This window comes from Falco rusticolus, chromosome 13, assembly GCF_015220075.1.
Source record: "Falco rusticolus isolate bFalRus1 chromosome 13, bFalRus1.pri, whole genome shotgun sequence".
In the NCBI taxonomy this organism is placed as follows: Eukaryota; Metazoa; Chordata; class Aves; order Falconiformes; family Falconidae; genus Falco; species Falco rusticolus.
In genome coordinates this window covers 20,344,535-20,358,740 of record NC_051199.1, presented here as the reverse complement: position 1 = coordinate 20,358,740, position 14,206 = coordinate 20,344,535, and the positions used below count along the sequence as shown (strand labels likewise).

At 42.4% G+C, this 14,206-nt stretch overlaps 1 protein-coding gene across 7 annotated transcripts in view; it reads right to left on the bottom strand.

The window, feature by feature from the left end:
- Positions 1-14,206, bottom strand: part of MCF2L2 (MCF.2 cell line derived transforming sequence-like 2) — a 181,150-nt gene that overhangs the window by 133,474 nt on the left and 33,470 nt on the right. For all 7 annotated transcript variants that reach the window (XM_037406989.1, XM_037406987.1, XM_037406988.1 and 4 more), the window contains exon 2: positions 6,322-6,405. In XM_037406989.1, the coding sequence (XP_037262886.1) occupies positions 6,322-6,405 (84 nt within the window). The remainder of the gene's footprint in view (positions 1-6,321; positions 6,406-14,206) is intronic.

Sequence of the window (14,206 nt, the reverse complement as noted above, 5' to 3'; positions counted from 1 at the left end):
TGACTCCTGACCCTGCCGTAGGAGAGCCAGGCCATCCCGCTGGCAGTCTCCGTGGGTCACTGCTGCTCAGCCAGCCCCAGGGTTTTGCCTCCCAAGGAAACTCGACTCTATTTTGCCTACCTTCTCCTGATGCAGACCTGAACGCCCCTCCCAGACATCACCCATGAATACAACACATGCCATCACCCTGATTCAGCTCCATCATTTTCCTTCAGGAGATCCATCTCCTTTCTGCTCTCTACCTGTGCAGATAGCAACCTGCCTGGCATTCAACCCAAACTCATTCTGATTACAAATTTTGATGTATGATCAGAGTTAAACTATCAGCAAGCAGTTAAATCATTTGCATTCCGGGTCACACACAGAGGTGCATCAAACTCAACAACTTGGAGCACAAATCAGAAGCTGGAGGAGTAGAAGGCTGGACTGCCTGTAAAAAGGCAAGACTTAAGAGGAAAAGATTACAGTCAGCTTAGCAGTCTGCCTGGTTTGCCACTTAGAATGACAGCATCCCTTTCCTCCTCTTCCTGGGCGCTTTCCTTATTTTCCACCCCAGCTTCTTGCTCAACTTTTCCTCTTCTCTCGTGGCCCAAGGGCAAAGGAATAGGGAGAACCTGGGTGACAGAAGTACAGAGTGAATGTAGAAGGGAAAAAGAAGTAGGAGAGATGGCACACAAGCTGCATTAGGGCACAGTAATGGGACCATCACCCACTCTCATGTGTGCCAGTCCCAGGACGCAAAGCAGCATTCATAGTTGCTCCTATTAGATAGACTTTCCAGCTGCCAATGCAGCCTGGCTAGATGTTGCAGTGAAGACAGGGCCAGAATTCCACTGTGGAAACAAAACAGCTGAAGTATTCAGGGGAGGAATATGCAGGGGGTAGAAACAGGATATAGTGGCACAGAGAGTTTAATTTTGCTTTGCATTGTAAAGGGTGTGATTGACAAATGAGGTGCGAGTGCTGAATTCTGAGAGCTCTCACAGCTGAAGTTGCACATTGGTATGACTGATGTGAAAGCAGCAATCACGATTGCAGGCCAAGTTCCTGGACGCTATGGGGATCATAGGAAATTTCCCATTCCTCATTTCTAGCCCACCTATGCCTCCTGTCCAGGGACCCCAAATATCCATGGTTTAGACAATCAAGGGCTACACTGAAGCTCTATTCCATAGCCAGCAGCTCTTCTTGTAACACTAATAGCAGGTTTCATAAAGTAACATCTAACTAGAGCTTACCAAATATGCTGAATCCCACGGGGAAAAAAAACCAAAACAAAACCCAAACCAACAAACAGGCTATGGGCAAGAAAAGTTCCAGAAAAAAACCTCCCCAGCTTGCCACAGACACCAACTCATCAGTATTGGAAACTTTTCTTTAAATTTTGCTGACACATGTAGGCCAACTGCTTGGGCCTGCCCATACGCAGAGAGCTCCTTAGTCATAGCAGATGTGAATACAATTCATCTCCTGGGTCACACAGCAAGAGAGGTCAGTGATATCCTGGCTGAAGTTTCACTGCCTTGGTCAAGTTTTGCTTTTTACTCAACATGGAAAACTAAAACAGAGCATGTAAGGGTTGTGAACGCTGAATTTCTCATTAAAGTTAAACGATGCTTCCTGGGTCTAGATTTTTACACAAGCTCCAAACTGTCTTTTGGCGAGATCAAGCCAGGTTTTCCAAAAGGCTCAGTTTAAACAGGAAGCAGACGGCCAAATACCCTCCAGGCTTTGGAAATCAAATAAACTGGCTTGAGTCAGTTACCCTTTTCAGCTATAGCCTCCCATCCACTGAAGTCCATGGACTTAACAAGAGCAGAACACAAAGGAAATTAATCTCTGCTAAGATACTTCTTGACAGTTTGTCTAATAAATTTGTGATTTAGTAACAGGATCCATTATTGCTGCAAATGGCAGATTGGGCTTTTTGACAGACTAATTACAGATAAGAACAGGTTGTGAAGCCGCAGATAAAAAGGGAGGGGGTAGTAGAGGTTCCAAGAACAGATTGGTACAGTGGGTTATTAGTCAGTCAGCAGGACAGGAACAGTATTTTACCACTGGTTCTCCATACTTGAGTAAAAACTGGTTTGCATTCAAATAGCCAGGTTTTCAGTGCTACCCAGCTTCATGATCTAGCTCCCTTAACAGCTACAGGAAACACACAAACATAGCCGTGCACTCTTATGTTGTCACAGCTGGAGTCCCATAATTGGGAGTTCAGTTTTAAGGGAAAGGAAAAAGGCAGTAGTGGTTTCAAAACCAGAATTTAACCACAAGAACTAGTACTCCCAACTAGATCTCACAAGCTAAGCAAGGCTAGAACAGCACATGGAAAAAAAGATGACCAAAGCAGAACTATGTGATTAGGACATTATCACATTACACCACAGCCTTTTCTGCTACTACAGTGGACCAGGGAAGGCTTTGGAGAGTTTCCCTGTTCTTGGCATGGACAGTACAGTCTTGATTAGTCTGGTAGAAAGAAGAGGCTGTTAGTATCTAATACATTCATTATAACTAGACCCTGACACAATCAAACATCAAATTCATTAGGCTTGTTATATAATTCCCACCATCTGCTCAGACACTGCAAGATAGTCAGATTGTCTTCTAAGAAGCTTGTACACAGCGATTGTCAGGAAAATGTTTCTAATGAGTCATGTCCAGAGAAAACAAAGAGCCTTTGACTCCAATTGTTCTACTCTTTCTCTTTTGCTTTACTTGCAAGGGAATAGTATGGTTTCCCTACATCTGCCTTAGCTGCATGCTGTTAATACTACCATTACAAGGAAAAGCTGATACTAACCAAGTAAATATTTACTTGCAACAGTCAACCATTTACTTTCATTATTGCTGAACAAATGGATGTGGGGTCCACAGGATCCAACAGGAGAGCTTGACAAAGCTAGAGGCTGTGCAGTAGCACAAACCAGACTCACTGCTAACATCCTCTGAGCTCTGCGTGTGCATGCATGGAAGAGGTGGCTAGTGGCCCTCTGGAGGCTGCAGCCTAAAGAGTGAAAGAAAAAACCCCAACTGGTATAAATCAGCATATGCCATTTTTATAAATATGTTCAGAAAAACACATTATATGCCCCAAACACTCTACAAGTATGTTGGGAGTGGTTTTTACTGCCCACTGTGACAGGGCCAAAGAGCAGAGGGATTTTTTTTTCCCCCCAGACGACAGCTACTAAGCTGGAACATATCAGCATGGAAAAAACAGGAAATAGGCTAGGTATCAGATTTTCAGTCTCCATGTAGGCAAGCACTGAAGCACCAAAATATTTGTGGTGAGTGTGCCTAATGAAAAGCAGCATGCTTTAAGGAAAAGCTGCAGAGCTGCCTAGAAAATAAAAATCAAAATCAAATGAGGTCATTTATGTGTGAATTACTTTAATAAAGTGAAATGAGGCAGGAGAGTGCCCAGATCTGTTTTCATTGGATGAAAAAACCCCACACCCAATCTTTCATTAGAGGAAAGAGAAAGTCACGCTTTTTTAGAGAAACACATGTTTGAAAAGTATAGTAATTTCTGGCTTGTACCTTTGTACCTAAACCTCCATTTGCAGGAGACAATAAAGGGACAGTAAGGAATATTCCTAATGTTATATTTTACCTATTACCCACCAGCTGTCACCAACAGACTAAGATATTGGGCTAAAGAGACATCCGAGTAGATGATTTTACATTTATGATCATCTTCAAGGGCTGCCACAGGGATTTTGGACTGGAGGCACCCAGATTTCCAAATGCAGCTGTAAACTTCAAACTGAAAACAATGTAGAAACTATGAACTATACTGCCTTATTTCTTGTTAGGATACTATTTCTGGACTCTGCTGAGGAGATTTTAGATAAGCCTGAAAATTCTTCAAATGGGATTTGTTATTTCTGTAGATGGGGACATGAAAGACTCGTTTTCACTCACTTTTAGTATTTGTTATTAGTAGTTGTATGCCAATGAACCAGTTATTTGCCAACCCCTAACAAACAAGCTCCTCAGCCCTGCTTTCTATGAAGAATTATTTTCAAATTCTTTAAGCACCTTAGAATTAAATAGTCTTATTAAAACATCTTTCTGATCATTTCCAAGAATAAAAGAATTTGATCAAATGCGAAGGGTTGAATTTGCTAAAACCGCAGGTGAGAATACAGGCACTGCTGAAAAGATGAGTTCATAAAGAAATATGAAAATGTTTTTATATTTACCCTTGACACTTCTGTGCCATGTTTAATATTCTAGCTGGAACTCAAAATGGGTTTTTCTTCCTGTTCAGCAAAACCACTTCCCACAAGTTGCTCATGACATGCCATGTATAGCTTTTATTAATGGTCTCAAATGTTGCAAGGTAACAATAGTTAAAAGAAGAGCAGTCCTCCATTTTTTTACTGGATAGGCATTGCACACAAGACACTGAAATGTCACCATGCATGATTTTCTTTACACCAACATAGGTTGTTTCAGGCATTTGTGTACCAGTCAAAAGCCTTGAAAACAAAATTGGTTTCAGCAGCTCTGCATGCCTGGTAAGCAGAAAAAGCAAGCAGATCATTCTAAAGACCAGCTGATAAGTATTTTCTTGCTTACAAGGAGCAGACAAGCATCCCAGTGGTGATATGACTGAAGTTAACATCAAGACCCAGAAGGAACTGAACAGTGATTAGATTCCCTGTTCCCTTCCTTGTATTTAGACTATTTTAGTCAGTTTAGCACTCATAAAATGGATGCGAGTAGCATTCCTGAAGCAGCTCTTTAAGTGAGGATTGGTTTCAAACTTGACAACAGCCCCCTGATTAAGAACTTGTCAGCTCCCACCCATCAGTCATTAATTTTTGCTGTTAAGCAGCTAGCACCTTAAAGGAAAGGGGTGCCCATCTTCACCTGACTACCTAATGCTTCTGAGACCTTGTTGTGGCATCTGTGCATTGAAATCTCTGGCAGTCAGGTGTGAATCACTTAACAGTAATACCAAGTTACTCACCATCCTCTTCAGTTCGGCATGGCAGAGCTACACTAAGCACATGGTATGCAGGTGAGTACCTGGACAGCCAAACGAGAATACTGCAACATTACCCCTCAAAAGGGTCTTGGGATAGATGCTACAGTAGCATTTCCTAGTTACCCTGCACTGAGCACAATGATGGGATACAAAAGGTTTGAGCAATACTATGCAGCTGCTGAGACTGTTTTGCACGGAGGTTTACGTTTATCAGGAATTCTAGGAAGATGTGACCCTGAGATCCATTACTGTAGATGAGAAGGCAGCTGTTCCACCTCTGCTCAGTCAACACACTCTGACGAATGCAGAACAGTTAGTTATTGAGCTTATGAAACTGCCACAAGATGCTACCTAGAAACTTGAAAAATCAAGTTTTAATACTTAGAGCCCCATAAAGAACTCTCAGTAACTTAAGATTTGTATTTCATTTGGGAGCTTGGAGTGTACTTAATGTGAGGATGCAATAAGGATTGGGCCTGCTGAGTTGATCATTTACAGAGCTGGGTCCTTGTACTCACTGCAGCGTGTACCCAGTGCTCCTCTCCACCAAGCAGAGAAGGACAGGCTGTCCAAGAGTACCTTATTATGACCATCTCAGTATTTTGTGCAAACTCATGACACTTCACTGTGTGTCTATGCAGAAGAAAGAAAGCAAATTCTTAATTCCCTTACCTACAGATCAGGCAGAAACAGAGACAAAAAGTGTTGCCAGAGGCCATACAGTCAACAGCAGAGGCCATTTTAGGACCCAGATAAGGATTTCTTTTCTACAGTATCCAAAATAAATATATTAAATACTTTGGCAAATATTTCAATATCAGCTATTTATTCAGGGCAGGAGCTGCATCACTTTGTGTGACTGCAAACTTCAGGCAAAAAAAGGAGTATGTAGTAACCAAATCTTTAAAAGATTAGAACCTTGTACTTCAGAAATGAATTATTTTTAAAACAAAGGCAGAGGGGGAAGGCCATAAATAGCTCCCTGATAGACCAAAAATCTTTTCCCACAAACAGAAGGCCTGGTCATTGTGCAAGGATATGTACACAAAGTTCTGTTTAATTTCTTACCCTCTAAATCTGTTCCCCCCACCCCACTGTGGACAGCATGGAAAACGAGCTCACCTTAAGACAAATAAGCACAGCAAGTTGGCATTTATCAGTTCCATGCACTGTGAGTGTCTGAATGTAACAGCACTTTTCATTAGCAATATAAAAATACGACTGCAACTGCTGTACACAGCTGAAGGGTGACAGCATGATAGTTTCCAATATGTTTCAAAGAGAATCCTGGAGCATGATTACCAGCAACTTCTTACCTGACAAGATAGCAAATTGCCTGTGGAGCTGCTCTATTATATCCACTGCAACCAGCGGCCGTATCTCCTGCTGCATGATTTCATCTGTGCAAGTGAAAACAGAAATCTTAAATGAGTTAATAAAGCCTTAATGACAATTTTCCCATCCTTTAAGAATCCAGAAAAAAAGACAACACTCAAAGGAAAAGAGCCACACTTGACTATTGGTTCAGATGTTATATGACTATCATGGAAAAGTTTATGATACTTACAGTCTCATCTTCAGCCTACTCACTTTATCTATTGCCTTGTGATTTTAGAGATAGGTTTTCGTAAAGCAGCTCCAGTAGATTTGCCAGCGTTTGTCACAGGTTTGCTCAAGCTGACAGCCTGCTCCTTACTACTTCGTGTTTCACATTAAGCCACTGCATTTGGCCTCCCACATAAAGCAGCTTTTCAGTCTTTTAAACAGTAACATCTATTTCAGATAGAGTGCCACGTTCCACCCTGAACTCCCTGGTCTCTGCTCGAGGACTTTATGTAACTAACCAATCCAGAACAGTTTCCTTTGCTGGTGCTTTTTCCGCTACAAGCAAATACATAGTAAAAGGAGGAAATAAGGGGCTGTGAGGCTTTATTCTCACGAAAACAAAGCCTGTTCTTCTGAAGTAAACACTGAAAAGTTAAAAAAAACCCAAACCCACACACACAAGTTAGCAAGCAGCTGGGGAAAAAACACCACAATTTTGTGTGATCTATTCAGTGACCAGCAACTACAACCTTGCATTGAGCTAACCTGATCTTTCTGTAATAGGTGCACCCAGCTGTTCTCCCCACTCTTCACCCCAGTCTAGACCAGCAACATTTACTGGGGAATATCTGCTTATCTGCTGTCTCAACTGGCAGGATAAAGGTTTATGTTACAATAGCACCTACTGTAAGTAGGCCTTTAGCCACTGTACAGGTACAGAACACCACCACCACTTTTTGGCCTCCATTTAGCTTGGACACAGACTAGTTTATTTTTATTCTGAGAAGAGATATACTCCAGGTAACCAAGCTGGGTGTCTGTAGAGGACTGAGCCACACAGTTATAGCCCGAGAGTCCAGCACATCAGTGTGTGAGCTATACTTACTTATTTGAATGTGTGATTCCTAGTCACCAAAGTGTATTTTATACTACCTTTCTCATCACCTGAATGGAGCCCAAGAGTTGTCAAAGGTCTGGGTCTATGTCAGGTACAGCACATATATAACAGAAGACCATCAAGACTCAAAATCTCCTGAACTGGCAGGGGCTACAAGTAGGGAAGAGAACAATTTGTTCCAAAAAGCATAGTGGAACAACTTATATTTGTGGTTTATTCTCTGTCAAAACCCGAATACACAATTGTCCTGGTTTCGGCTGGGATAGAGTTAACTTTCTTCCTAGTAGCTAGTACAGTGCTGTGTTTTGGCTCTGATGTGAGAACAGTGCTGGTAACACACTGATGTTTCCAGTTGTTGCTGGGTAATGTTAATTCTAAGTCAAGGACTTTTCGGTTTCTTGGACCCCAACAGCCAGAGGGCCGGAGGGGCACAAGAGGCTGGGAGGGGACAGAGCCAGGTCAGCTGACCTGAACCAGCTAAAGAGATATTCCATACCATGGGACATCATGCTTGGTATAGAAACTTGGGGGGTTAGCTGGGGCAGGGAGGATTGTTGCTCGGGGACTGGCTGGGCATCGGTCAGCGGGTGGTGAGCAGTTGTACTGTGCATCACTTGTTTTCCTTTCTCCCTTTTCCTTTGGACTTTATCCTTTCCCCCACCTTTCCATTGTAACTGTAATTATTATTATTGTTGTTGTTCTTAGCTTTTTATTCTGTTTAAATTATTAAGTTGTTCTTATTTCAACCCTTGAGTTTTACATTCCTTTCTGATTCTCCTCCCCACCCCTCCAGGTGGCAGGGAGTGAGCAAGCAGCTGTGTGGTGCTTGGTTGCCAGCTGGGGTTAAACTACAACAGCAGCAGAGATCACAAACACATCAGAAGGTAGATACAGCCTCTGCAGGAAAAGCACCATATTTTCTCCCCACTCAAGGCACAAGAAATGCAACAATGAAAAATACACCCCAACACATCTTCGCACAGCATCTTATGCAGACTCATGACAACCTCCAGAGATGACCCTGTCAAAACCAAGAGACTTTGCCTTTGCTTAGGATGACAAGAACCCTTGCAAAGCCCTGCTGCCCTCAGCTGATTGAGGTAGCTTGTAATATAAGGGAGCCTGGTCATTCTGCCAGGTACAAATACATTCTGACACCAGCTCTGTGCTTGCTTTTCTCTCCAGACTTCACAGAGCAGGAATTAAGAGTGGGATTTGCCTCATCTCTGCCATGACATCAGGGCAACTTAACCTTGTGCTCTAATGGATTGCACTACTTCATGGCAGCCACAGTGCAGTGGTTGTCTGGACCACCTCACCACATCCTCTTTCCTCCAGCCTGGATCGCCACTGCCAAAAGCAATACACATCTACCTGTAGAATTGCCCTGTACTACACAGCGTGCCACTGGCAGATGATCTTCCAGATATTACTGACATTGTTCTGAAATCTACTTGGGGAAAAATAGACCCATGTCCTTTCTCTCAACATCACCATCATGACTATATTTCACAAGGTTTCTATAACAAACAGGCCAAAGGAACCAGTGATGCACCAGGCCAGAACAGGGCTGGTCTCTTCCGCTCGAGCAGCATATGGTCTTCTCTGTGCTATATTTTTTCTAGAGGCATTGAAGGAAAGCCATTCTCCAGTACTGGAACAGCCATTAGGACCTTTTCACAAGCAGGGCACTCATTTGCAATTGATTTTCAAATAGGGCAAAACCTGTGAATTTTTAGACAGAGCAACAGAAAGGCTAGAACAGTAACATGCCTTGAGTCTGTCTGCAGACACCTTAGACCTGAGATAATTCAGTGTTATGGTCTGTGGAAATCCATTGACATATATAGTAAAGCTAAACTCAGTACCTTATATTCAGCAAGTTATGCTCAGTTTCTCAAAGGAAAGACCACAGAACAGCTAGGGACAGAGAACCGATTTCCATTCTGTGCCTTTACAAATATAACCAGCAATTCTGTTTGCTGAGCTTTGCTTCCAATAGGGCACATGGTCATTTAAGAGACTGAAGGACTGAACAGCCTCCTGATCTCCCGGCAGGTATCCTACTGACCCTAGCTGACATTATTCAAGGCAGCCAAGTACCATGCTGCAGTAATCTCACCTCTCCTCCCACAGCTTTTTCTTGTCTTCATATCAAACATCCATAAATCCTTAATCCTTACACATCAGGATTCCCAGAGTCTGTTTTATACCCTTGTCCTTCCTATGCGCAAAACCATTGTCATGTGAACTGGCACAGCATCACCTGTTCCACGCATCTGTCACAGACAAAGCAGGGAAGTCAGAGGACCCACAAACCAGTTTACAGCCTGCCACCCTGAGCTGCTGTGTTTACCTCTTCCTCTAGCACACCTGAAGTGAGTTTCATGCCAATTCATGATCTATATGGTGGCAGCACAGAGATCCCAGCCAACAGCCACGTGGCACTCCAGGTTTTGGTGAGATAGAGGTAGGTGTATGTTCCCAAAGGAAACTAAAAAACAGTAACCCATTAAGTTTTTCCTTTTTAACTTTGCGGTTTCCCCATGCATGCCCAGAATAGGATCTGTGGGGGAAACTACAGAGTATAAAAAGGCAAAATAAATAATGTTGAATATACAGGGTTATTTATTAGAAAGCAGAGAACACCATAAGCCTGATTTCTCTGCCAGCTGCTCAAGAACAGCACGTTAATAGCCCTGTTTACAGTCAGATAAATACTACACCCAAGGAACCAGCGAGAAAAAGGTCCTGTAATCTACGAATATAATTCTCAACAGATATGACAAGTCTCTCCAAATTTCTGGTTAAAGACTTCTGTCATCATTCAGACTCTACTTGAAGTGTTTCTGAATCACCATAATATTAATAGATCTGCCCTTTTCAAACAGGATGGCAGCAAGACGGAGGCAGAAGAGAGAAAAATGGATGTTTAGAGGTGGCTATAGCAGAATCAAAAAACAGGAAAAAAAAACCCCAACCAACCCAGAAGGGGGGGGGGGGGGGGATATCAAAAAAGTAATAAAACAGAGCTTAGATTCTCAGAACTGAGAAATCTTGCAGCATCCATTGAAGATTACACTGTTGATTTCCGCATCCAGAAGATGTAAAGATACTGTGACACCTGTGCAGACAGGTGCACCCAGGTTTTGGTGACCAGGACTGAGCTTATGCCAAACAGTTGCAAAAATGCAGGAAAGTTTTCCACAATGGATGAGACAATCATAAGGAGGCTCAACAGAAATGGAAAATGAAATAGAAAATGTGCCACCATCTCTAGCCTCTCAGAGACTTGCTCATCCCTCCAGGGTAACAAATCTGGCAGTATAATAGCTTGCTTTTGATGTTTGCCAATATGAAGGCATCATCAATATCAACTAGTCTTGAGCAAAAGCGAAATTCTCCCCCACACCTTCGTATAGCTGCTTTATTAGTTTGCCCTAAAAAATAGTTATTGGTTTCTAAATATTCTTTTTCTACCAAAAGAGTTTTGTGGTGTAAAGATAAGATAAAGTAATAGAAACAAGAACTGCAGAGTGCCAGTTAGTTCTCATCAAATCCCCTGCCTGGGCAAGACAAGGCACATGAGATTTTCTGTAAAGCCCACACTCAGCAGGAAACATTCAGATGATGAGAAGGGGGGTATAAGATACATCTGGTGACTAGGAATCACACATTTAAGTGAGTATAGCTCACACACTGACATGCTGGGAAAAGAAATTGTAGCAGAAGAAACAAGCAGGAGAAGGAGAAGAGGGAAGATACTTCATGAGCCCAAATGGCAAATCACATGGCTAAGAAATGTCAGCAGCTGAAGCCAACAGCACAGAAGGTCACATTTGTACTCTTGCATATTCCTCTAGGACAGTGCGTAAAAGGTAGTTACTCTCCAATATCGATGAATTTGTAACACCATCACAGCACAGAGCTTGCAATATAAGCTCCTGTCCTTGGAAACATGATTGCTTGGGGATGATGAAGGAAGTTTTTAATCTTTGACTAAAAATAAAGCTTGAAAAAAGTTCTTAGTGAAAGACACAGGTCTGGGTTTGTCTTAAAGCAGGGGTCCTCAAACTATGGCCTACAGGCTGGATACAGCCCCCCAGGGTCCTCAATCCGGCCCCCAGTATTTACAGACTGCTGGGGGGGGGGGGGGGGGGGGGGGGGGGGAACAAGCAGCCGCAGATGGCTGCCTGCCACTTCATCCGTGCCGGCCCCCTGGTTAAGAAGTTTGAGGACCCCTGTCCTAAAGCTATGACATTTTGCCTAGCATTAGTGAACATTAATCCACCCATATCTTCCATCAGCTTTACCCCAGGAGGCTCTGTAGCCTTCCTGGTCTTTGTACGGCAAGCCACAAGTCTGCAGGAAGTGGCGTCCAGCCTCTTGGGCAGAAGCAACATCCCTTTTTCCTGTGGGACAGACAGCACAGCTGAGAAAACCCTGCTTTAAGCTGACATTGACCTAACAGCTGCATGCTCGTAGACTACCTCAGAAAAACTTATTGATGATAGACATGTTTTAATTCACTACACAGGGACCCAAAAATCAATGGGAAAGTTTTAGGAAGCTGACAAGCAGCAGGAGCTTGACAACAACTGTCTTGTTTCATTGCACCGTGCCAGTTCTGCAGAAGAGACTGGACAACACCTGGTCACTTCAGAGCAGTCCTGTCCTCTGATAAAAAGTCTGCATAGCCATGCAACTAAAGATCATATCAAAACATACACCAGGCATTTCCTAGCTTCTGTGCTATTATTCTTGTGGTCTTAACAGTTTTAACTATTTTTAATTGAAGGGGCAGTTACACACAGCTTCTCAAAAAAGAAAAAAGATTTATTGATCAATCAGTATGATGTGAAAAAATGCCAGTCCTCTACATGGGTCACCAAAGTTGAATCTCCGGACATACCATGCAGTTCTTCATTACTTTGGCTAACTGAATTTGCCAGGACAATTAAAATGTGAATAAGGATGTGATACTAGAGAAAAGAAATCCACCAGAAAACCAAAACAAATAAAATAAGTCAGTTAATCTACTCCTGGTTCTCCTCTTAAACTGGCACAAATTCAATTCCTAGCAGAGACCAGATTTGCCGCAGAAGAATTAGGCCTTACAGTTTTGCTTCCCAAGGTTTTCTATCAAGGGGGAGAAAAAGAAAAGCAATTACTACAGCCATCTGTCTGACAACTTCTCCTCCCTTCCAGACCTGTAGGGAATGTAGCTGCAACTGTGCTGTCTAATCTATAAGGGAAAGGGGAAAGCCGTTCAGTTAACGCTTCATAATTCCTCCCTCAAATGAAACATGCTTGGGCTTCCCCACACACACTTACCTATTTTACTTCTCACCAGAGCTGCACGTGTTCCTGCAGCAGGTCTGGAGCACAGCCCACAGGGCGCTGCCTTCCAAGCTACACCAACCACAGCTAATAAAAAACAATGAATATAATCATGTTTCTTTGTCTCTTCTCTGAGCAGATTGAAACTAGTATACATGCTCATGGCAATTAATAGTTTCCAACAGTGCTGGAAACATGACCTACTGGAGCAAAAGATTGGACTGGGCCAAGCAGATTGACCCAGCAGTGCCTGCTGCTCCATGAGAGACAACCAAAGGCAGCCAGCCGTGACAGGACACTGGGGGTTCTTTGGTTTTTTGGTGACTGAATGCTACAACTGCCTGACCTTCTGTTGACAAGAGGAGGGGGTTGCTTTAATCCCCGCTCTGAAGTCACTAAACTTGGGTTACAAATTTCCAGAGCAAAGTTCCTATCTTCTTAATGGCAGCCTAGTACTTAATTTACAGGAAAAGACAACAGCTGGAACTGAAAATAAATCTCCACTAAAATCTCAGAGTATATTGGCCTACTTCTACTGTGTGCAAGCTCAGTCAAAAACTACCCTCACTGCATTCAAATAAAAAATGTGGATTTAGCAGAAAATCAGATTGCTGGTGTGATGGAAAAGTCAGATAGGTTAAGCATAACGCCAGAGATTTCCTTTTAAGAGCATGAAAGGACACCAAATGTATTGTGTTCTTATTCTTAAAAAAAATAACAAAAGGCAACACACAAATCCAGAGTTTGAAAGTTGCAGAGTATCTACAATTAAAACATTATCCTGTGTCAGCTTGCCATGAACGACAATAGTTAGTTAAGAGTCTAGCAGAGCTAAGCTACATTTCAAGAACTAAACACACTAAAGAGACAAAATTGCATGTCTTCACTGATAAGTTTTAGGCAGGCTAAAGGATTTGAAAATATTCTGTCCCATCAGAACTCCCAATACCAATGCTTAAGAAAAACATTTCCCCTCCTGAAGGCCAAAAAGAACTTCAGAGTTATTAAGTCAGAGAAAAAAGCTCTTATTTTTGGTTGTTTGGTTTTTTAAAAAAAAACTGTTTATTTCCTTTCTCACCATTTGTGCCCTTTGTTTACTTTTTGAACAGTTTTGTTTATTCTTTCAGCCCAGACAGAGCAACAGAAAGATCAGTCACTGATACAAGCTGGCTGTACTACAGACTGTTTGCATTAAGAGGAACTAAAAATCCAGCAATAAACAGAAAGGAAATAAATCCCCTCCTTTCTCTTTACTCTTCTGCACATTCCCACCACTTATCTTTTTTTGCTAAACCATGTTGAGTCAACTGAAAACTAAGCCAGGAAAAAACGTGGTGTACACTAATGTGGTAGAAATCTGGACAAGCAAGGTTAGGAGCAAGACTTTGACTGTCTTGAGTGATGCAATGTCAATATGC